Source organism: Ochotona curzoniae, unplaced genomic scaffold (assembly GCF_017591425.1).
Source record: "Ochotona curzoniae isolate NIBS_2020 unplaced genomic scaffold, NIBS_Ocur_1.0 contig_3520, whole genome shotgun sequence".
NCBI lineage: Eukaryota > Metazoa > Chordata > Mammalia > Lagomorpha > Ochotonidae > Ochotona > Ochotona curzoniae.
The window spans coordinates 7,056,689-7,081,261 of NW_024465894.1; the positions used below are offsets into that span (position 1 = coordinate 7,056,689).

The 24,573-nt window shown below is 52.9% G+C and overlaps 1 protein-coding gene across 2 annotated transcripts in view; it reads left to right on the forward strand.

Annotated features, from left to right (window-relative positions):
- Positions 1 to 11,333: 11,333 nt before the first annotated feature.
- RIMS4 (regulating synaptic membrane exocytosis 4) overlaps positions 11,334 to 24,573 on the forward strand; it is a 50,747-nt gene continuing 37,507 nt past the window's right edge. Inside the window, exons 1-2 of one of the 2 annotated variants that reach the window (XM_040981085.1) lie at positions 11,591 to 11,687; positions 15,545 to 15,547. In XM_040981085.1, the coding sequence (XP_040837019.1) occupies positions 11,591 to 11,687; positions 15,545 to 15,547 (100 nt within the window). Of the gene's footprint in view, positions 11,688 to 15,544; positions 15,548 to 24,573 lie in introns of both variants that reach the window. The other variant, XM_040981087.1, reaches the window with a different exon arrangement.

Consider the following 24,573-nt stretch of genomic DNA (forward strand, 5'->3'; position numbering starts at 1 on the left):
TGTTTTGCCCTCTGCTTGTCCTTAGCAGGTCACCCAGGGCCATGTGTGGGCCTGCTATTTGGTTGCCTGCAACAGAAGCAGACTCTGTACGCCTGGGGGGAAAAACCCTCATTGACTGGAATAATATAAAATAATTGTGATAGAACCACAGACAAAACCAGGCAAAAAGAAGCCATAGCTCCAGGTGGACTGAGCAGCTGGAACAAGCCTTGGAATGACATGGAGAGAGTCCTGAGGCAGGATGCCTGGACTGGCTTGCTTTCCCTCCCTTCTTCCCTTTGTTCCTTCCTTCCTTCCTTCCTTCCTTCTTTTCTTCCTTCCTTCCTTCCTTCCTTCTTTCCTTCCTTCCTTTCTTTTTTCCTTTCTTTCCTTCCTTCCTTTTAGATTTATTCATTTTTATTGGAAATATAGAGGGAAGGAGAGACAGAGAGAAAGATCTTCCATCCTCTGGTTCACTTCCCAAGTGGCTGCAACAGCTGCAGCTGAGCCGATTTGCAGTCAGGAGCCAGGAACCTCCCCCAGGTCTTCCATGGGGCACAGGGTCCCAAGGCCTCGGGCCACATTCTCCACTGCCCTGGGAGGGAGAAGCAGGTGTGCATCGGGCAGGTGTACACTCTTTCCTGGACACAGCCCACTGACTGGCTTATGCATCCACAGTCCTGTGTCCGTACACTCTTGAGCAAGGCCCTTAGCTGTAAACAGCACTCCCCTGGGTGCACGGTGGACTTACTCTATTGCTGTCAGGACTTCTGGCACCTGCGGCGAGTTGAACTCTACTCACAGGTTTGACGGTTTGGAGGTGGGGAATCAGCAAGCCCTTAGCCTCATAGTGCACCATGATACTGTTTTCAAAGACACACAGAGCAGGACTCTCCCGGCAGAATGGATATATTTTGATTCTCTCCATCATATTTTTATCACCTTGGCAAGGTGAAATTTTAAGTCCTTTTTCTGCTCTGAAGACATACAAGGCATTCCTGAGATAAACCTTGAAGAAACAGGGATTTAGGCCCCATGGTCTCTAGACACTTCAAGAATTGCCGGCACATCTGGCATCTTCATGGTCCTCCCCCCTCCTCCCATCACTACCACCACCACCACCACAGTCCAACCAAGCCCCATGCTGGTGATACAGTGCTGCATCTCACACCCCAAGCAGCTCCATCTGTGTCAGCTGCACTGTAACGGGGATCGGCAGCACCACTGGCATTACATGCTAAGTGATGCCAGGGGCCCGGCCCACGTGCCCGCTGCCAGGCTGGCACACCCACCCCTGGCTACTGTGAGGGTCAGCCACTCAATGCACACCTGGCTGCCTCTCCTGAGAATTCCCCTGTGCTGGTGGAATTCCCTCATCAGCAGGAAATGCCAGTCCTCTCAAGGACGCCTGTATCCCTCTCACTCCTGCTCCTTTGCTCAGTCCAGGACAAGCCCACACTCCAGAACTCTGGGGAGCTCCTTTGAAAAGAAAAGGTGTGTATTTCAGCTATAGTTTGAAGCTACAGGATCGGAGGTCCCACAACCCGGTGTCTGGGGGAGGATGCTCAGTGGCAGGTGCTGCGGCAGATCACAGCACGAGACAGGAAGCCGAAGCAGCACAGCCAGGCAGGACATGAACTCACACAATGAGAAGTTCCCTCCCAGCACACACCACTCCCGTGACCCGAAGACATCCCAGGACTCTCAACACTCAGGTGCGCTCTTTAGGACAAATTCCCGTCCTAACCAATCAACCCTAACCAATCAACCCCATGGAGACCAACCCTTCATGGAGACCATGGACTAGCTGGATCAATTTTGGGGCAACAAATCCTACTCAACCTATACTACTCAGGCTTCCAACCCCAGATCTCATGTTTGTAATCAAAAACAGACCATAGCCACAGTAAAACTAGCCAAGTGAAGAAGAAGAAACCAAACTTAACTTGAACTAACCTCAAGGAAAAGTAGTTTTTCTTTAGCCTTAGGAGGGATAAAAGAGGAGCTGGCCTTCAGGATAAGTGGAAGAAGGAATCCCAAGCCGAGCCGCTCTCTCGCTCATCCTGCACCCCAGCCTCCTGCCAGGAAAGGGCTTCAGGGAACCCGTCCCACCACTCAGAGCCTCACCTCACCTGAATGCAAAGGACAGCTGTCCAAAGCTCTAGCGGGGAATGAGGCTCTGACCCGTGGACTCGCCGCAGGTGGCTCCCTAATCCAGGAGGAGGAAACAGGGAGATTAGAAAGAATATGAAAAGCCCATAGACGGGGGCGAGGTGGCTGAAGCCTCCCCTTTCTCTGTAATTAGGACTTTTGCACCTGCACGCGGTCTTGCCTGAGGAGCAGGTGGTGTGATGTGGGGAAGGTCGATGTCACAGAGATCTAGATTCAAACGGCAGCCTTCCCGTGTCTATCACGCACACTCCCCGAGAAGGGGATAACTGGTAGCTGACCCTGGGTGGTCTCTGCACTTCCCTGGGTCTCAGTTTCCCCGGAAAGCAGAGGTGATTATTATAACCCGACTATCAGAGTTAAGCCAATGACACGATGGAGGTGGATTACCTCATGCATGGAAGGCACGTGGTCAGCATTAGCGTCCACACACTCTTCTGTTCCAGCAACTCCATCTCCTCTGTGATGCTATTTCTGACCAGGCTAGCGAGGCAGCCTTCACTCTTACTGAGGTCTGTAGGCTAAAGGGAAATAGATTATATTAAAAATATCTGTGCGAGGTCCCAATTCTTTGCTAACAGTTGCATAAATCTTGAAGTCTCCTCCATCTTTTTCTGCACTGTGACCAGCCGCCGGAGCAATTAAACATTGATGCCGCAGCTATACTTATCAGCTCGTCCTTCTTCTAGCCAAGGCGTGGACATCATCAATTCTCGGGTTCAAATAAAAAATTTAATCCTCACATTTGAGGACTTCTTCAGCTTGTGAAGTAGTTCCAGATTCACCTTTTCCACACATTTGTTATAAATAATGAAAGCAGCATGGAAAAGTACAAAGCATAGAGTTAAAAAGCCAAATGACCAAGGTTAACATTGCCAGTGATAGTCATGTGGCTATCACAAACCTTCCAGCATAGCGTGACCAAATGAGACCGGCCCTTCTCGGGGAGGATTCTTCCCCCAAACCCATAAACTCAGCCGCCTCCAGACAGGCCAACAGCAGGGTGTTCTCTAAAACCACAACCCTGAAAGTGTTAAGGCTATGGAAGACAAGGTAGTGGGAAAACGTTGGGCCAGAGGACACGAAGACGCCATGGTGTCTATAGGATGGGTGCCATATCCTAGTTTGGAAACATATAGAAAGTTGACAGCAGTGTGTAAAAGCCAGAAAACTGGAACGAAGTGCGTAGTGAAGAGTGTCAGACCAAGCACAAGTTTATTTCTTTGTTTTTGTAAATGTCCTATGATTAGGTAAGATATTGACATTTCAGGGAGTTGGGCGAAGGGGAAATAGAATTTTCTGTCCTGTCTGTGCAACTCTTCTGTAAACTCTTCTGTAAAATTAAAAGTTCAAAAACAGAAATAAGCAAGAAATCCTGAAATAAGCATAATTCAAATCATAGGAACATCATTTCAGACATCTTTCAATATCTGTATACAGAGTTAGAAATAATCATAATTCTTTTTTTTTTAAAGATTTATTTGTATTATTTTTTCATTGGAAAGGCGGATATACAGGGAGGAGAGACAGAGAGGAAGATCTTCCATCCGATGATTCACTCCCCAAGTGAGCGCAACGGGCCGATACTATGCCGATCCGAAGCCAGGAGCCTCTTTCGGGTCTTCCACGCGGGTGCAGGTTCCCAAAGCTTTGGGCCGTCCTCGACTGCTTTCCCAGGCCACAAGCAGGGAGCTGGATGGGAAGCAGGACCGCCGGGATTAGAACCGGCGCCCATATGGGATCCTGGAGCGTTCAAGGCAAGGACTTTAGCCACCAGGCTTTTGCGCTGGGCTCAGGAAAAATTTAATTAGCCATCATCAGTGCTAACAGTTTTCTGCATTCTTCTTCCAAGACTTTTTTTATGCATTCATGCACTTCATAGTGAACTGATACTTCCAAAAAGTCACAGAAGGCATACAAATGTTAGCCATGAGACTGGAGTAAATTTACAGCCATATACACTGGACAGCCACAGTCCTGCCAGGATAGGGGACACCCCCAACTTCCCCCAAGTAGCTTCCTCATCAGCAGCCCCCTTCCCCTCCAACCTTGAGTACCATAGGTTAAATTCTGAATTTCATAAAAATAGCCTTGATGGGTTTTTAATTTTAAATGGATATGACTGTCTTCCATGCTTTTCCACCTAATGCATGCTCTTCCCCCCATGCCGCTAGTTCTTTCACAGCTTATTTCGTGTGAATGTGTTGTATCATGAGGCCCCACGACTTATTTAAGTAACTCAGTTCTTGCACACCGAACTTAGTTTTGAGTGTTTGCTATTTTAAAGAAGTGGTAGGGTGAGCATCTCTTTTCACACAGAGCTTTCCAGAAGGATAGGATAACAGGGTGGTTCAGGGTTTTGGTGTGAACTGGAGCCTGCTGCTCCCCAGCTGCCTGAACTTAAGCAACTCACCGCTCCTCCCCTAGGAATGGGCCCTCTACCGCCTCGCACGTTGCGATGTGGGCCATGTGAAACATGTCAGGTGCTTAACACAGTGCCCGGTGGGGTGCAGATGCAGCCCATGTGCACCTGCTGGTTTCCATCCTCATCTTCATGTCTAATTGTTTCCTCAGGAAAAATTCCTCGAAGTAGGAAAGGGCGCTCGTCTTTAAGGCCTTTCAGTACAATCTGCTCAATTGCCCTCCAGAAGAGCCTTGCCAACTTGCAGTTCTACCAGCTGCATCTGGGAGCATCTGTTCATCCTCCCGCCACGAGTCGGGTGAGTGTCGAAGGGCAGGCAGGCAGCGGGAGGGAGGAAGGGAGAGAGGCAGGAGCGCAGGAAGGGAGGTGAGTTGTTCTGGTTTCTGGTGAAGTCAAACATTTTCTTTTTTTCACCCTGGCCATTTGCTTTTCTGCATTTGGAAATTTGCCTGGTCAGGTCTTCTGCCATTTTTTTTTCTTTTCTTTTTCTGTTGGGATGTGGGATGATATTTCTATAACTGGGCCACTGCCCACTGCAAGAAGTCCTGCTCCTCCTGCTCGGACCACAGTGCCTGTGGCAGGGCTTTGGCATGCCCCATGTTCCCAACTTACCACCTTGGCAGTCTACCCAATTTCCTCATCCCGTTAGCTTAGAGGTTCCGCTTCTTTCTTGCCGGCTTCCCTCTCCGTCTATACCTCCTCCACCCACCCCCCAGGTCTCACCAGCCTGAGATACACAGGTGCTCAGGGCAACCAATAGATCAGCATCTCTCTCTCTCTATTTATTTATTTATTTTTCAAATATTCCTTGCCTGGGGGCTGGCTTGGCTCAATGGGTTAAGTCACTACTTGCAATGCTAGCAAGTCCCAGCTATTCTGCTCTCAACGCGGCTCCCTGTAAATGCACCTGGGAAGGTAGCAGAGGATGGCCCAAGGCACTTAGGCCCCTGCCGAGACAAAGGAGGACCCAGATGGAGTTCCTGGCTCCCAGCTTCTGCTTGGCCTAGCCCTGCTGTAGCCACTGGAGATTAGGCAGCAGATGGAAGATTTCTTTCCCTCTCTGTCTCGGTATTTGTTAAGAAGAGAAGATAATGATGCAAAAAGGAACAGTTGAGGAGGGAGATGCCACAACGTTATGCTCAGCATCACCTGTTGCAGGTGGTTTGCTGCTGGGCCCAAGCTTGCACCACTGACTGAATGAGATGAGGGACGCAGAGCTGAAGCACTCACCTTCCCTCAAAGGCAGTTCAGAGATACCACAGGCCCAGGTGTGTGAATACTTTGGCGTGTGACCGAAGTGGCAGCAGAAATCAGTAGAGAATTGAATTTTGTCATGGTGTTGGGGAAAGTATGGGGAAAATACAAAATTAGATCTCTGTCACACTAAAAAACACAAACTCAGTGACTTAAAAATCGTAAAAGTTGGGGGCCTGGCACGGTGGCCTAGTGGCTAAAGTCCTCGTCTTGCATGCACCGGGATCCCATGTGGGTACCGGTTTTAATCCCGATGGCCTCAGCTCTCTAAATGCGGCCTGGGAAAGCAGTCGAGGACGGCCCAAAGCCTTGGGACCCCGCACCTGTCTAGGAGACCTGGAAGAGGCTCCAGGCTCCTGGCTTCGGATTAGCTCAGCTCCAGCCATTGTGGCCACTTGGGGAGTGAATCAGTAAATGGAAGATCTTCCTCTCTGTCTCTCCTGCTCTCTGTATATCTGACTTTGCAAAAAAAATAAATCTTAGAAAAAACCACCCTCTCAACTTAGCCCTTTCACTCCAGGGAAAGTGATCATGGGTCTATAAGAACATTCCTCTACACTTGAACCTGAACAAGACGCTGCCCAACAATGGGGACACGGACTTGGGGCGATATATGTGTATTGCTATGAGAAAGTGTGGATGTGGAAGCCTATGTGAGAAAGTATGAAAAAGACCCCAAGATCACTGACTGTTGATGGTCTGATGGCCTGTATGCTAAATGGTGGAAGGGAAAAAGGGAAGAAAGCATCAGGCTTAAAGAAGACTGTGGTTTAACGGTGGCATGACAAAGGACATTTTCCATTTTTTCCCTTTGAATTTGCTTTTCTTTTTCCCCCCCTAAATGTTCTAGAACATGTGAAAATTATTTTTGTAATGAAATTAATTTATTTTGATGTGCAGACTGGGCAGACTGTCCAAGCGATTTGTCAAATGGAAGGAACTAGGTTGGGGAGAGAGTACCAGGAACAAAATCACCAGGGTGGGACTCTGGAAGGGCAGTGGCAGGGAGGGTGAAAAGCCGGGTCCAGGGGGCACAGGGTGTTGTGGCGGAGAGTCTGCAACTTGGGCTGCGGCCAGGAGGGAGCCCTTTAAAGTGTAGAATCTTGTACCTGTACTAGTCCAGGACGGGAGTCCTGCCTCCTGCAGGCAGCTTGCCAGGCCTCACACCCTTCCCTGGCCAGGACCCCAGCATCTCCAGGCCTTTGCCTCTTATTGTGTACCTGCCCCATGGGCCCAGGAGTGAAGATCCTTTAGCAGGGGGAATATTCTCCTCTGGGTCTTTCACGTGAGTCCATGTGAGTCCATGTGAGTCCCCTCCCAAGCTGCCAATGTAAGTGGAAAATTTCCTTCTCAGTCCAGGATGGATTCATATGCAGTGGTATGCAAAGAGAAGCAGTCTACACACATACACACACACACACACACACACACACACACACATACACACACACACACACACACACACGAAGAAATCCTGCACTGATCCTCAACAAAGCCAGCACCACCCAGTTACCCACAGACTCTGACAACCCTAACAGACGAGGCAGATGCAGGGAACGCAGCACCACAGGGGACACAGCAGAGCCAGGCTAGGATCAGGACATAGGAGCCATGTGTCAGACACGGGACAGGCTCTTTTCACACTTTCTATGTCTCTCTCTCTTGTTCTTTCTCATTCTCTCTCTCACACACACGACACTATAACTAAAGATAAGAATGCATATACTTGAAACCATACTGTGCATACTTAACACAAGGGTGCACACTTGGCAAGGACACGCTCAGAGACAAGGTCATTGCCACAGACAAGGACACAGATATGCAGAAATGCCTGTGTGGTCAGAGATACACACACAAAAGCAGAGATACCACACACACACACACACACACACACACACACACACCCAGCAGGGAGGTAGAACACTGGCAACTCTGACAAGATCAACCTGTGTCTCCCTGGCAAAGCGGCACCGGGTCCTTGCATGGCTTCCCTCTACGCTTCCGCTTAACCGAGAGGCGCGTGACAAGGGGCGTTCTGGCCACACGGGGCCATGTTCTCTTCATGCTCAGAAGCTCCGCAGTGTTGTTGTTCCTCCTTTCCTTCGCCATCTGCAGTCTGTCCAGCCTGTCCCCAACCCTGCTTGAGTGAGCTGTGAACTTTCCCAGGGTCAGCCCCTCCTCAGCCTGGGCCTGCGTCGGCTCCCCAGAGAGTCTGGACCGCAGCCTTCCATCTGACCTCGGGGCCCAGGATCTGCAGTCCCCAGTCTGGTCCTCTTCACCTTCCTTCCCATAGGGTGTCCCATGGCCATCTTCCTCAGCTGCGGGAACAGAAGAACAGCCAAGGGCTTTTTGTCCTTTGTGCTCTGTGCAGAGAAAGGGCAGCCTGAATTCACTCTCCTCCCCACCACGGCAGCCCCAGGATTATTTCAAAATGCAAGCAAGACCTCTCTGTTTACTGATCTAGCCTCAGGGCCACGGACAGGGGGGCATGCCCATCATGGGTGCTATTTTTCACTTCGATATTCCTTCCCCAGGGAAACCTTCCTCCGTCTCTCAGAGCTAGTTGGGGTTGCCACCCACCTACCTATTTGGAAGTGTGTACACATACACTAACATGCATTATCAAGAATGTAGCCATGTATCTCTTATGATAGTTGTCAGAATTGTAATTGAACTTATTATAGTGACACTATTAGATAACACTGCAATTAAATAATGATCGGCATAATTCTTTGCTTAATGTTGTCAAGCTATCAATTCCATGTAGACCTGTAGAGACCAAGTGAAGTAGAGTTTCATTTATCCCTGGATTATTAGAGCTGAGAACAATGATGAACCCACAGTAGACTCTCAGAACTTTGATTTAGTGAAGGTTGCTGTTAAATGCCTACTATATGCAAGTAATTATCACTATGATTTTCAAAATGAATGTTATTTATTCTCGTTTTGGGCCTAGCCTTGTAGTACAGTGGGTAAAGTCCCTGATTTTGATGCCAGCATCCCACATGGACTGTGGCTTGAGTCCTGGGTACTCCACTTCCAACCTGGCTCCTTGTTAATGCACCTGGGAAAGCAGCATAGAATGATCCAAGTGCTCGGGCCCTTGTACCCACATGGGAGACCCAGATGAAGCTCCTGGCTTTAGGCCTTGTCCAACCCTTACCTCTGGAGCCATTTGGGAAAAGAACCAGCAGACTGAAAACATCTCTCTCTCTCTCTGTTCCTCTCTTTCTTTATCTAACTCTGCCTTTCAAATAAATAAATATTTTTTAAAAATTACCCTCCTTTTTGAGAGGCATTAGCCAAGGTCAGCCAGCTAAAGGACTAGCATTTAAACCCAAGGCAGGTGATACTTGTTCAGCTCCAGCCCACTAAGCTGCCTGGCCCTTGGTATCTGCTATCTCACCAAACTGGAAGTTGGTCTCTAGTTTTCCATGCCCTGCTTTTTTCTCAGTTCACACTCAGCACCATTTCCTTCCTCAGCAGTAAGCTGCGTCCTGCTCAACTTGTTCCTGGAGGCATCATTCACACTCAAGTGCATGTGGCTGACTGTGGGCATCTCCCATGGGGAAGCTACAGAGGGAATGAAAACTTCCAGATCCCAGGCCCAAAACCAACTGCTGGAATTCTAGGCCACATGCAGAAGCCCCCCCCCACCTAGCCTACTGGCCAGAGACCCACTGTTTTCCTCAACTGATTTCTCACCTCCGTACCACCTGCCACAGCTGGACAATGCCAGCCCCCACTCACCCATTCATGCTACTGTGCACCTGCCAGGTGAGCGGGATTCTGTCCAGGCAGCAGGTGTGTCACTTGGGGCACTCCATTACCCTTCCTGGTCTGTTTCTTTCTCTCCCAGATGGGACGGGGGTTGTGGAGGGCCGACTAATCTTCCAGACTTCTGCTAGCTTTAAGAGCTCCAGCTCTGAGGAATGATGCCGGCCCATCCTTCAGTGGCACGTTGCACACTTAGCATGTCCGGCAGCTGTTCTCAGAACTCCACATCTGTGGGTTCACTGGATGGTGAATGCCTTGCCCCTGTTTTACCATGTAAGAAATAGTCAAAGAGGCTACTTCACTTGCCCAAAGTCATGAGTCTGTGGTGGCAATAAGACAGTATCTCAAAACTTAGTGGTGTGACCCAACAGTCATTTATTCTGGTTGCCAGCAAGTTGCGAGGTGGCACAGCTAAGCTGCTCTTATTCTTGTCTCCCATGCAGCTGCCAGCAGGTGTCAGCGGGAGCTGCCTCAGGGCCAGTCCGGGCCAGGCACCCAGGAGGGCTCACTTAGATGTCTCCCAGGCTGACGCTGGCCGGCTCAGCTGGGCGGTCAGCAGGGCCTCTTTGCTGCGTCTCCAGCATGACCACCTCCGGGTGGCGAGGCTGCATAAGTGAAGGTATTTTCTCCTGGAGAGTGTATATGAACTGGACCAGGGAAAACTGCAGGATGTGTGTGACCTGGCTGCAGACATAGCATGCCTCTGCCTATATAAGTCAGTCACCCTTCCAGGGGAGGGGGATGTGGGTCCCGCCTCTCAAGGAGATGACAAAGAATGGGCACGTGTGATGAAAGTCACCATAGCTGCCCAGCAGAGAAGTGCCAAAGCTGGACTTGGAGCCTCCAAAGGCTGTCCACCCTACCACCTCCATCCAAGCCTGCTGGGGGTGCATCCCTGCACCTGGGTGAGGGTCTGCCAGGAAGGGTGTCAGAATGTGTTCTTCCCAAGGGGGCGCGGGGGGGTAAGCTGGGTCCAGGTGGTTCTGTCCTGGGGTCATACTCAGTATGTCCTGTTTCACAGGCAGTGCTCAGTGGTCAAAGGGACAAAGCTGGTGAGTGTCACTGCATGCCAGTCTGAGATGGCATGTGCCCCAGGTGTCTGGCTTGCAGAGGGGTCTGTGGGCCAGGGTGAATGTACTCGAGTGTGCATGTCAGGGTGTGCTTCCCGGGCTTTAGGGGACCTGAGGGTCTTCTTGTCGTGAGGCCAAGTGCCTGCCACTTTGATGTCCGCGAGCGAGCCTGAGGGTGTCTGTGTGTCTGTGGGGGTTATGCGTCTGACGTCTGTGCCTGAGGCTGAAGGTGTCTGCAGCGCATCCTGCAAAGTGAACGCGCCCGTGTGGGCACACGTGCTTATCTGTGGGTCCCTGCGCCTCCGCTCCCTGGCAGCCCACTCTTAGTGTGTCCCCTCCTTGCGGCTGTCTCCGGGTGAGGCCTGCCTGCACCGGTGACTAACTCCCACATGGGGAGTGGGGGGGCGAGTCCAAGGGCTGAGTGTGGGGGACCCAGGACCTCGGTGCAAACAGCCTCCCAGGCGCCCAGCGCGCAGCGGCCCCGGCCGAGGACACCAAGGAAGGGACACAGCGCTCGCGACCCCACCCCGCGGCCCCGGGCTCCCACGCCCCGCCGCGGAGCCCCCTCCCCCGGGCGGCGCCGATTGGCTGCGGCGCGCGGCTCCGAGCCCGCCCCGCGCGGCCGGCGGGGGGGTGGGGGCGCCGAGGGCCAGAGCGCGCTGCGCCGCCGCCACTGCCGCCACCGCCGCCACCGGGAGCACCGCACACCTCGGGCTCCGCGCGCCGCCAGCTCCCGGCCTGTGTGCGGACCGCCCGCTGGCCCCGCCGCGCTCGCCAGCTCCACCGCGGAGCCCCGGCCCGCTCTCGGGCCGCCGCCACCACGCCGCGCGCCGTACTCCGCGTCAAGAATGGGGCGGCCAAGCTGCCCAAGCCGCCCGCCGCCGCGGCTGCGGCCGAGGCGCCCGGCGCCAGCGCCGGCATGGAGCGCTCACAGAGCCGCCTCAGCCTGTCCGCCTCCTTCGAGGCGCTCGCCATCTACTTCCCGTGCATGAACTCCTTCGATGACGAGGACGCGGGTAAGCGCGCGCGTGGCCCCCGACCCCGGGGCTGTGTCGGGACCGGCTATTAGGGCACCCTCCGAGGTGGCCGATTTCTTCTCCCCACCCCCAAGCCCGCTCAGGGAGGCGTCCCCAGGGGCTGCTTTCCCACCCTGGGATCCAGAGTCTCCAGGATGCCCCGTCTTCCACCTTTTCCCTGGGGACCCCTGGGTCATTTGCTTTCACCTCTTTCCCTCAGGTGGGCCCTTCGGGTCACCTGGCTCTGGCTCTCCCCGCTCACCTGCACCTATTGAGTGTCCCCTGCCGCCAGGTCCCGGCCTGTGTGCGGACCGCGCATCCTGGATCCGATCCGCCACCATCCCTGGGTGTCCTGTGTGTGCCGGCTCTTCCAACCCTGGGCTCTGGCCGCCTCACCCCTGGGGCTCCGACGCGCCCCCCGCCATCGGAGGTGGCGCGCAGTCTCTACCTCTACAGCTTTGTCTTGGCTGCATCCGAGGCTCCCTGCCTAAGACCCTTGCCGTGGGTGAAGTGGGGGCCCCACGGCCTTGAGCGCCTCCAGGTGTTTCTCTTCTCCTTCCCCGTACAGACCCTAGATTGTCAGCGGACAGCGAGGAGCTGGCCAGGTGGCAGCCTTTCCTGTCTTCCTGGAGGGAGGTTTTAGGGCGGCGCCAACAGCACACTCGCTCGCTGCTGCTGCTGCTGCTGCTGCTGCTGCTGCTGCTGCTGCTGCTGCTGCTGCTGCCCGCCAGCCCACCAGTGATTGCCCCTGACCTCAGGTGCTCCTGTCCCTGTAGTAACCCTCTGGGTGGGCTGAGCCCTGCCTCCATCCGGCGACGCCAGCCTTCAGCTCCCAGGCCTGTGACACAACCTCAGCCAGAACTGGGAGATACCCCCAAAGATGGCTCTTTGGGACTGTGGGGTTCAGGATCGGGTTCTAGGGGTGGGGGTTGGGCGGTGAATCTGCCAACAGGTGGGGTGGCCAGAGGGCTTGGGGGAGAGCGCCGCCATGAGTGCTGGGTCCGGATGCAGAATTAGGTGTCAGTCTACAGTGTGTACTTTGGGTAAGTGGCACCAGCCCTTAGCCTTGATGTCCTCATCTGTGAAATGGGGACAGCAATGCCTTGAACACAGAGCTCTGTGTGGTACTGTGAACTGTAAATGGAATGGAACCCAAGTGGAGAGGAGTAGGGGTGCTGGGGAATTGGCGATGCCCTCAAGGCTCTGGTAAAAATGGGGGCTGTCTCTGCTTAAAAAAAAAACACAACCATCCATGCACCATGCAGTGTTAGAGGGCTCATCCCTGTGTGCAAGGTCTGGCTGGCCTGGCCACGTGGGGTGACGGAGGCTCCTGTCTTAAGCTGAGGCTGGAGGCAGGTGAGGAAGGGAGGGAGAGTTCCCCAGAAGTTTGCTGGCCTGTGAATAAAATGGTGAAAGGTAGATGTGCCACCTGCGGAGTTGGCACCACCCTGCAGCTCCCTCCAGGAGGGCAGTCACTGGCAGGTTCCCTGCTGTCTGCGCTTCCCTCCTCCCCGCCCCCCGGAAGTCTGCCAACAACTAGGGGTCAGGAGCCCCCAGCCTGTGGAGGAAGGGAAGGAAAAACAAGTGTGGGATGCTCAAGCCTTGGCCACTCTGATGGGCCTGGGCTGCCCTTGGCTGGGAGTTGGGTGGAGATGGTTAGTGGGGAACCATTTTACAGAATCACCATCTCTCAGACAGAAGGCAGGTGGGTGCAGTGGCTTCGTGGTCCCAAAGAGAGAGGCTATAAGGTTGTTTGGGGCAAGGCAAGGTGGGAAGGACTGCACCCTCTGGAGCCAAGCTTGGAGGTGGCGAGAGGTGGGGTAGAGTGGGGTATAAAATCTTGCCTGCCCTGGCAGCTGGCTCCCACCTGTCCCCTGTCAGTCCCCTGATGGCTCTCCCAAAGCTCGGCAGCCAGGCTGGGCAGCAGCATGGATGATAAGCACGGTTTGGTTTTCCTCTGAATTCATGCTGCATGTCATGGGTCCCAAACCGTGGCCATTATTACAGGTTGCAGGCAACTCAGGCCAGAATGGAGAACTTGCTACAGTATCTGAGAGGCCGTCAAGGGTTGGTTGATGGTTTTCCCCAACGGATTTTTTCGATTCCCCATCTTTCACTTGGAGGAGGCCTACAGGTCGGCTCATCCAAGCTCATTTTGCCCCCAGCTGGCTGAGGATGTGTGTGGGACTGTGAATGTGTGAGTGACTGCCACCTCAGCATGAGGTGTGCATGCATGTACGTAACCCAAGGTCATTCGGTGAGGCAGGCACAGAGCCGAGACGGAAAGCAGGTTTCTGGTTCTTTTCCAGTAACCAGCAGCCCTCCTTCTGGGAAAGGGCTGAAAAGCAACAGGCAGCATCCAGGCCTCTCTGTGAAGATGGCGGTGCCCGGGCAAGGAGGCCACCCGCAGCTCCTGGCAGCCACCCATTTGTGTTGGGCTTCTCATGCTTGAGGGATCCCTTAGAGTTTGGGAAGGGAAGGGAGAAAGTCAAGTTCATTTCTAGAAGACTCACGAGTACCTGGTGAAAGTTGGAAGCAAGGAAGGTTGTCTGGGTGCTGTGTTTCTCTTGTGTTTTTCAAAGTGATCACTTGTCTCAGAGATGAGGTTTTCTGGCTTCTTTCAGGGCAGCAGCATATTGGATTCATTTCTGAAAGCAGCTGGGGTAGTCTCCGGTGCTGGACAGGAAGCGCTGCCGGCATAGGCCTTGCCCGGCCCCGTCTCTGGCCCTATAGTACCTGTCTGTTACCCATGGTGCTTCACAGCAGTGACCCCCGCTGACAGGTCTCTGACCCCCCTGGGAATTTTCTCCTTGCTGCTGCTTGCAGCCTGTGTTGGATGCACCATGCCACACTCCAGCTTCTCTTGAGAAAGAATGTGGGGCGACAGTTTTTCTTCAACCCTGATGAGGGCAGACCCGGTCCTGCTGATGACCTGGGAGCTTCAGTCTCTGGGCTGGGTGAACGATGCGGCACGCTCCCAGCCCCGTCTAGCCAGCCAGCCTCTGGCCCAGGATGGTGTTTACTGGGGCTTCTTAAAGCTTCTTCCAGGGCACATCATCCCTCTCACACTCACAACACGCTGCTTACAAGGTCGCTTTGCACAGGTACACCGTGCCCTTCCAGAGACTTGCACTGGGTCAGCGGGGGTCGCTGCAGGAGGGCTCTTTGTGGTTTACAGTTGGGGAGGTTGAAAGTGGGGAGATGTTCAACAGGAGACCCCCCCACTTTCCCATCTGGAAAAGGGAGCAAAGAAGCACCCAGGACATGTGAGGTCAGCATTTGGAAAACGGTTGGCTTGTGGCAGACAGAGTTCTGGGCGCTTCAAGTGCGGTGTCTTAGTCGGCTCCTCAGAGCAGCCGTAGAGGAGGAGCAGCTCCTGTTCACATGTCCATTTTCAGGTGTGGACATCAAGGCTGGCCATAGGAAGTTGTTCAAGGTCACTCAACCAGGTGGGATTTAAACATGGATGGTCAGACTCTAGCTGCCAAATTAGATAATTATGCTGTCTGTGCTGTGCAAGGGGTTTAGCACAGGACCTGGCTTGAGGTTGGCCCTCAATACACCTTGTTCTCTACCTTCTTACGGAGAAATAAGAGATGTTACTGAGCGTGATTGTGGATTTGCGGAGGGGAGAAATCAGATTCCCAAGGCGTTTGCTGTTGTGATTCTAATAGCCCACTTTCATTGCGTTGTGGTTATCGAAGGGCAGCTAGGCTGAGGCGGCTTTAAAGACCTTGTGGGACAGATGAGGGTGGGGTGGGTGCGGGCTGCCCATTGCCCTGCTCTTCCTGACCTGCTCGTTCGTGCCACATCTACAGTCCGAACTCTGGCACTGTGCCCTGGGACAGGGCCGAGAGAGGGTTGGCTGGAGGGCATCTCTGGTGTCCAGCAGTTCCAAAGATGGGTGTTGCACTGGGGTCTGGGATTGAGGATGGCGTCTCTATGCCTAACCAAGTGGTTTTCAGCGTCCAGTTCTCCCCCACCCGCCCAGGAGAAGGGCGGAGAAGCTGGAGCAGCTAGCTCCGATTTGCCCATAGGATGGATGCTCCATCCAGTGCAGGGAGGAAGTTGCCATGGCAACACCAGCCAGCTACCGGTCCCTCTCCTAGCGGTTTGGGCCACATCTCTGGGCTGGAAAGCCCTTCATGGCACCGCCTTCTTCCGCCTAGACTAAATCCGCTGGTGGGGGGCAAGGTGGGTGGGACCGACAAGCTAGTACCATGGCCATTGCACCCTGCCCGCCCCCACCTTGGATACAGGGGAGATGGAGGGGGCTGTCTGAGTTACTTCTGTTCAGAGATCTTCCGCATCCTGCCAGACATATCCAGGAGGGGGGGGAGGGAGGAAGGGAATTAGAGTTGCAGTTCCTGTCCATACCCCCAGGCACCTGGAATGACCGCCATGGAATTCTCTCCCGTAGCCCCTTTCTGGTTGACTCCATTTGCCAGAGTTTTCTTTCCCCAGACCAAGTGCTAACTTTTGTCCTTGAAATATGACCTGAGCTTTTCCTGGGAAATGAGCTGCCCTGCCCTGCCTGCCACCTCCTCCTCTGGATGGTGAGAAGGAGTTCTAGAATGGGCCTGGACTGGCTGGGAGAGGGGGAGGATGCCATGGGGGTGGGTGCCAGGTCCCCCTGTCCAAGGCCTCTTCCTGTCCTTGTTCTCACCCCCTCTACCCCCCAGTTTTAGTGTTGCACTCCTTTACTGTCTGTGGCAGTGAGGTAGAAGTTTCTAGACGTGTAGAGAATCAAATCAGTTATTTCCATTGATTAAGGGATGGGGAGGGACAGTATAGACCCAAGCCATTCACTTTAAATTATTCTGAGAGAAATAGCTCAGAAGTCAGGTGCCTAAGAATTCGCCCCTTGCTCCATTAGACATATCCCAGGCCTTGGTGGGGGGCTGTTTGGTGCTGTGCAGGTCCTTCTATGTCCTACCCTGGCCCCAAGCTTGCCAACTCTTGGCTCTTGCTGCCCTGGTTTGCAGCTGCCAGAGGCCCACCTGGGTCTGTCTGGCAAGAAGCAGGGAAAAAAGACCCAACCACCTCATTTCCCTTGGAGGAGCAGGCTCTGCCTCCTGCCCACCCACCCCTAGCCCCACACACCTGCAGGCTGAATGGGGGAGGGCCTGGAGTACGTGGCACCTTTGGCCTCAACCGACCTCCCTGCCTGTCCCCAGGCCTTTCTTCCATCTTGACAACGGTCACTTGGAGAATGTGCCCAGATGTGCAGCAGCATCTCCTCTGTTTCAGTCCACCTCTGTCTGCCATGCTCACATCTGCCTCTACATCAGTCCCATGGTCTAAATGGGCTAGTATTGGACTCCATGCTGACCTTGTTGCCTCCAACAAATCCCTTGAGCTTCTGAGCCTCACCTGGAAAGTAGGGGCTCATCACCTTGGTCTGAGGGTTGGTGAGGTTACAGACATAAAATGATTGGGAGGCTTGCTGGGCCGTGCTCAGGGCTTTGCGTGGTCTCAGTGCATCCTGTAACATCTTGAAGGGATAGCTGCTAGTGTAGATGTACCCATTGCACAGATGTGGAAAGTCGAGTGACTTGGAATAGCCTTTTCTTTTAAGATTTATTGATTTTTATTTGAAAGGGAGAGTGAGAGAAAAATTTCCGTATACTAGTTCATTCCCCAAATACCTGCAGGAGCTTCTTCTGGGTCTCCTACATGGGTGCAGAAGTTCAAACAGTTGGACCATCTTCCATTGCTTTCTCAGGTTTTTAGGAAGCTGGATCAAAAGTGGAGCAGCTGAGACTTGAACCAGTGGAATGACAGTGTCGCAAGCGGAGGTTTAATCTACTACACCATGGCTCTGGCCCCTGGAGTAGTTTAATGACTTTCCCAGGTTGCATGGTAGAGTCTAACCTGGGAGTGTGTGACATGAGGCCGCTTTCTGCCCCTGGGCATGAAATGAAATCCTTAGTGGGGAAGGGCTTTGCTTGTTCCTAGAGCTGTGCTTGTGCTGTCACAACAGCAGGCGACAAAGGCTGGGGTGCAGGAGCCTGTTCTGATTCCTGTGTGCCCCACCAGGGTTCACACCCCCATTGCCATCCGCCTCAACCCTTGAGTTCCAGGATGGTCCATCTCTTAGCCAGCCAGCAGCTGCTGTGGCTGCCTGGCCTCCTTGAAGAATCCAGTTGTCTGCCCTGGCCCTGGGGACCCAGCTATCACCTGCTTCTCCAGGCCGATGTAGGCCAGTGCTGGATTATATTTAACGCTGTGCTATTTCCACTTGACAGCTCCAGGGCGCCATCCCCCTTCCCGTCTTCTTCCTCCCCCCCCCCCCCTTCTGATTCACTCGGAAACTGAAGAGGCTGATGTCAGCGCCTTATTCTTAGCCCCCGTAATTGTAACTGCATTTAGCAGTGCGCACTTCATTAACAGTTGCTGTGACGGGGGAGTGCGAGGACTGCGCGGCGGGGCAGGGACGCAGGTGGAGGTGGGGAGAGGGCAGCTGCTGCTGGGGCCCCTGGCCAGCTGCCTTCCCTGCATGGACCAACTGGGAAGCTTCCAGGTGCTGGCTTTTTAGAACTGGCCATCGTGGAAGTACCTTGGACAGCTCTCAATCGCGTCCACCCCAGCGGAAGCGGAGATTTAGAGAGGCTAAGTGGCTTGCCAGGCTCAATGACAAAGGTTCAGCACCCTGGCCTTTGAGTCTAGGTTTCCTTCTCTGGCATGTTCTTATCCAGCTAATGTCTCATGTGCTGCTCGAGGCTACCCAGTGTCCCAGGCACTAGGGTTCTACTGGGGGACAACTCAGATGGAGCTTCTGCTTTTGTGGAGTTGGGATCTGAGCTGGGAGAGCCAGACAAGTCACTGAGGGTGGGAATCAACTTCAGCCTGTGTTCAGCTATGGAGGCAGACAACACCAAGGAAGGCAATCTGGGAAGGTTCACTGAGGAGGTGACATCTGAGTTAGGCCCTCAGGTCAGTGTAAGTTCAGGCTTTAGGGAAGAGAAAGCCGACAACTTTGGTGAGAGATATGGACGAGGGGAAAGGAGGTCAGAGAAATAGGCAGGATCAGATCAGCTCAGTCTCGAGGAGCATCTGCTGGGGAAACTGAGGCCCAGAGAAGGAGAAGACAAGGCCTGCAGCCGGGCAGAGCCAGAGTGAGGCCGACACTTCAGCCCCTAGAGGAGTCCCCAGCATTCTGGCTCCTTGGGCACAGGTGGCCATAGCTTTAGATGTGCAAAACAGGGTTCTTTTGTTTCATTTTTATTTTTTATATTTATTTATTTTTATTGGAAAGGCAGGTATATAGAGAGAAGTAGAAATAGAAAGATCTTCAGTCTGCTGGTTCACTCCCCAAGTGACTTCAAAGGCTGGAGCTGAGCTGATCTGAAGCTAGGAGCCAGGAGCTTCTTACGGGTCTTCCACACTGGTGCAGTTCCCAAAATTTTACACGATTCTCCATTGCTTTCCCAGGCCACAAGCAGGGAGGTGGATGGCAAGTGGGACTGCCAGATTAGAACCAACATTCATATGGGTCCCGGCGTGTGCAAGGTGAGGACTTTGGGCACTAGGCTATTGCGCCGGACCCTTTCTTTCTTTCTTTTTTTCTTAAGATATGTTTATTTATTTAAAAGGCAGTTACACACACACACAGAATTTTTATCCACTGGTTCACTCCCCAAATGGCCACAAGGGCTGGGGCTAGACCAGGCCAAAGCCAAAAGCCAGGAGCCAGGAAATCCATCTGAGTATCTCATTTACTTGAGCCATTGCCCACAGCCTTCCTAGGTACATTTGCAGGGAGATGGATTGGAAGTGGAACAGCCGGGACTTGAACTTGGGTCTGCATGGAACAGGTGGTAGTGTCATGTTCTGCACCATGATACCTGCCCAAAAGATTGAGAGCTTCATGCTTGGCGGGTAGTGAGTTCTTGGTTGGCAGAAACACTCCTCACGTCTTCGCTGTTGGAACTTGGGGTGCCAAATTCAATGCCAGGTGAGTCTGCAGAGACTCCTGTTTCCCTTGTGTGGCTCCACAGTGCAGTGAATTGCAAATGCTGGCTGCTTGGTACTTGTCTAACCCGGAGGGCCCCAAATCACTTGGGAAATCAAGCACGTAGATGACAAGTGAATCAATGTGAGTAACTCAACAGGGCGTCCGTTCATGGGGTGTTGGACTTGGGCAACTCTGGGAATTCTGAGGGTTCAGGCCTAGCACCTCACATCGGAGGGAACAAGGTGCAGCCCTTTCCCAGCCTTGGGTAGAGACAGGGTCATGTGCTAAAACCAGGACAAGCCTCTTCTGGGAAGAAGGAAGTGAAAGGATTAAGTGTGAAACAGGTGAGTGCTGGGGGTGCCCCCCCCAGGGCAGTTGGGTGTTTCTGAGAGGGGGACCACTGTTCTGCGGAAGGTGGGGGCCTGGCCCAGGTCGTAGGTGGGGGACAGATCCTTATCCAGCCTCGTCAGCCTCGGGACCTGGAGACACGTGGAGATGATTCCCAGAGAGAGCATACCCTGACCTGGTGGGAAATGCTGCCACAAGTGCCGGCTTGGGTCCCAGCTTTGCGTCCCTGCTCCTTGCTGGCTGTATCTGCTGACTACACTAGGGAAGTGGTAGGAAAATGGAGCAGGTGGCAGCAACACCCTGAGCCTTGGAGATAAGATGTGCCCAGCGCACAGCAGGCTTCTAAGAAATGGAAGCAGCCGGACTTCATGTTGTCACAGGCTTCCTGCAAATAACGTCACTTGTACTCTGGAGTGAGGAAGGACAGGCTGATGGGCAGTGCTCTGCTCTGCTGCTGATTAATGGTGGTCATTGTTGGCTGGGTGGAGCTTGGGGGGCTGCTAAAGGGGTCATGAGAGAAGACCAAGTCAGCTACTGCTTCTTACTGTTCCCTATGGCTGCTTTCTTTTGTCTCTTGGGATCTTAGTTTCCCTACCTGCAGGGGGATTGAGTTTAGGGTAACCATCTCCTAGGAAAGGGGCGTGCTTGTCCAGGCCCCCTTGTCTGGATCCTCCACCTCACCAGTGAACCCTAAATGGCCATGTCTCCTCTCCAGAACATTCTTTCCTGTAACAGTTTATTTTTCTTCTTTTTAAATCTTTATTTATTTGGAAGTAGGGGTGGAGAGAAAAAGAGAGAGAGAGATATTGTTGACTCATTCCTTCATTCCTCCAAAAACCTACAGCAGCCAGGCTAAAGCCAGGAGCCTGGAACTCCATCCAAGTCTCCCATGTGGGTGCAGAGGCCTACGGCCTTGGGCCATCTTCCACTGCTTTCGTAGATACATTATCAGGAAGCTGATCCATCAGTAGAGCAGCCAGGACTCAAACTGGTACCCCAGGGTGGGATGCCAGTACTGCAAAGGGTCACTTAGCCTGCTGTAACACGATGCTAGCCCCCAGCAGAGTTTCTGTCTAGCTGATGTTTGGTTACTGTGGCCATTAAATAATTTTTAAATCAGGTTTTTAAAAAAATTTTTATATAATGTGCAGATGCTACAGCATGAACCGTCTCTGGTGAGGTATCTGGGCACCTGTGTCCTCTGACCTTCCTGTCCCCTTGCTGGTGTAGCACTATCAGCAACTCATAGAACCCTCCACGATGCTGTGATTGAGGTGCCACATTAGATCAGTCAGCCTTTTACTACTATATTGAAATGCCTGAGGCAGGTGATCTTACAAAGAAAAGAGTTTTGAGGGCTGACCTTGTGGCACAGTAGGTTGAGCCATTACCTATGATTCTGGCATGCCATGGGAGCTCTGGTTCCAGTCCTAGATGCTCCTAGCTGCTACTTCCGATCCAGCTCCCTGCTAATGTGCCGGGGAAAGCAGTGGAAGATGGCCAAGTCTTTGGGCCCCTGCAACCACAGGAGAAACTCAGATGGAGTTCCAGGTTCTTGGTTTTGGCCATTTGGGTGAACCAGCACATAGAAAGTCTCTCTCTCTGTCTCTGGCTTTCTGCAAGTAAATCACAGGAGGTTACAATCGAGGTCTGCTTGTTGTTTTGGAGGCTGGATGTCTAAACAGTGCAGGACAGATTGTGTGCAGGGTCCTGACCCCTGGTGCATCCCATCGTGTGGGAGCTGGTGTGCACCTCCTGAACTCTGTGGTCTTTCTTTCTCCCCATGAAGTCACCAGGGTTTGACCACAGGATCCTTGTGTGATTGACTTAATCTAATTGACTCTCCCAAAGCCCCATCTCTCAAAACCAAAGTCGGAGCAAGTTTTCTCCCTCTTATTGTCATTAACCTGTGACTCTGGGGGTTAAGCTTCTCTGCAAGTCTGAGGGGGACAAGTGGTGTTCAGTTCATCACCCACGTGTGCTTGGTCTAGGCCAACCGGGCACTACAGGCCATCACAGCAGCACCAGCCTCCCTCCCACCTCAACCAGCCAGTTCCACCCCACAAACCAAAAGAAGCTTCTGAGTCACCAGTGTTTTCTGGTTTTCTTGTTAGCCAGATTCTTGACTAGCACGTGTGCCTAGCATGAGTGCCAGGTTCCACAGGGGTTCCAGAGAAATCAGGTTGCACTCCTATGGTGTGTAGAATTGTGGGGCAAGTGATAAAATTCCACAACCAGATGGCCTTGGTATGTGTCTGCTCCTTGCCTTTGGGACCATGAACAAGTTGCCTCTCTGAGCTTGTTTACTTATCTGTAAAATGGGCCTATCTTAGTCCCTCCTTTCCCCCAAAGGCAGGGGAAGAGGGAGTGCATACACATGTGTGAAATGGGTTGGTACCGAACCTGGTATACAGTCTAAGGGTGTCCATCAGAGTATTAGCTGGCAGTGTGTTAGCACTTTGAACTGTCAGACACTCTGAGTCATCCAGTCTGGCTGCATTGAGGCCCAGAGAGGGATTTTGATTTGCTGAGGCCCGCCCCAGCAGGTTTGTGTGGCAAAGGCAGGAATAACACTGGCGATGCTGCCAGGTTCCCAGCTCAGGGCCTTTCCTCTTCCTTGGGGCCTTGCTGGCACTGGGGGCTCCGTCAGGTCTTCACCCTGAAACTCCAGCACTTAGTGTCCTTGGTAAGTGTCACCTGGAGTCACCCTGGGCGTGGGTGTGAGGATGTGTCACTTGTCAAGGGCTGTGGTGGAAATAATCAAAATAATCAATCCCCTAGTCAATGTGCCTAGAGATCAGGTGCTCCTGGGGGCCTCCCAGGCCTGGACAGGCCGCCTGCCACTGCTGCCCAGCTGCTGATGGGCACACTGCATCCCAGCTTCAGGACCTGACCCTGGTGGCCTGGCATCAAGAGAAACGAACGTGATGGGTGTCTCCAGCCAGGGAGTATTTCACTTGCATTTATTTCAGCTGGAGAAGACCATGGGACAGGTGGGCTCGTCCTTCTTGGAGGATCCTTCACAACACTCACGGAGGGCTGGAACTAAAAGAGAAGCTCATTCAAAACCTGTTAATATTCTTTTATAGTGCTTCCAAAACACTGCTTTCCTGAACTTGTTGAAGCTGCTTCCTGGTCATGTGGTCTTGGCCTGGGACATGGATTTCTGGGTGAGCAGTGGCCTGTGCAATGCTCTTAAATGAGACCTGCCAGGGTGACTGGGACATGGTACAGGGCTGCACAGATGCAGTTTGGCCTCCACCTCTCCCTGAGGGGTCTTGAGGGCAGGTGAGGTCACCTGTGCTCCTTTGTCAGGGTGTCTGCTGGTTTATGGGAGGACATAATTTTAGAAGCAGAGAAGTTCCCATAAGCTAATTGCAGTTCTACTATAACAAGGTTGCTGGAAGCTGGCACCAGAGGACACCCGCAGTGGCTATGGATGGATGGCCTGCTTATTTAAAGGGATCTGGTGGAACCTGCCCTGTGGGAAAGCAGGTAAAAACTTCCACATATGATGCCAACTTCCCAAGTGGGCACCGGTTCCTGTCCTGGCTGCTCCACTTCTGATCCAGCTGACCACTGTTAATTGTTCTGGGAAAAGCAGAGGAAGATGGTCCAAGTACTCTGGCCCCTGCCATCCATGTGGAAGACTTGGATGGAGTTCCAGGCTCTTGGCTTTGGCTTTGTTTAGCTCTGATCCTTGTGGCCATCTGGGAAATGGACCAGGAGTAAACTAGCAGATGGCAGATTCTTTCTCTTTCTGTCTCTTTCTCTCTCCATCCCTCTCTTCCCCTCCTTCCACTCTCTAACTCTGATTTTCAAATAAATAAGTGAATCTTTTGAAGAAGTGTAGGGGGTGTCTGGCTAGGGCACCACTGCTTCCATCCACCTATTGTTTGGAATCCTCTGGCTGCACGGTGCCCAGCTCTACAATGAATAGTGTCTAGCCCTTGTCGCAGGTCATTTTCTCCATTTACCCACATGTGGACAGGACCACCAGGCAGGGTGCAGGCACTGGGTCTTAGGATGGACTCTGAGATCCTGCAGCTGGTGAGGCTGGTGCCAGGCCTCAGCCCCAGAGCTTCCCAGCATGCTGCAGTGCAGTCACTGGTGGCATGAATATACATGTGTACCTGGCGCAGCGCTGTGGGCTTCCTTCCAGTCCCTTTGAAGGGTGTCTGCTTTGTGCCTTGTAGCTAGAAGATCCTCTGTGTCTGACAAAGCGCTTTCATCTGTTTGATCTCACCTGATCCTCATGGAGCCCCAGAGTCCTATGACTGGAGTGGTGACCAGGGACCTTGACAGGCCGCTCAAGGGGGAGCCATGTGTCATAGGATGAACCCTAGATTTGTCCTAAGAAAACCAGATTCCAGCTCTTGTACCTGCCACCTGTGACCTTGGAAAATCCTTCTCTTTGGACCTCGGTGTATTCACCAGATGAAGAAGTCCATGGCCATAACCAACAACAACCAGCAGATGTCTTCCGGATGCTGCACCTGCTGAGGCTTTGGTCAGGCTCCTATCCAAGGGTGGGTAAGGGCTCCAAGATTTAATCTCCCCCATCCCACCCTTGGCCTTTGA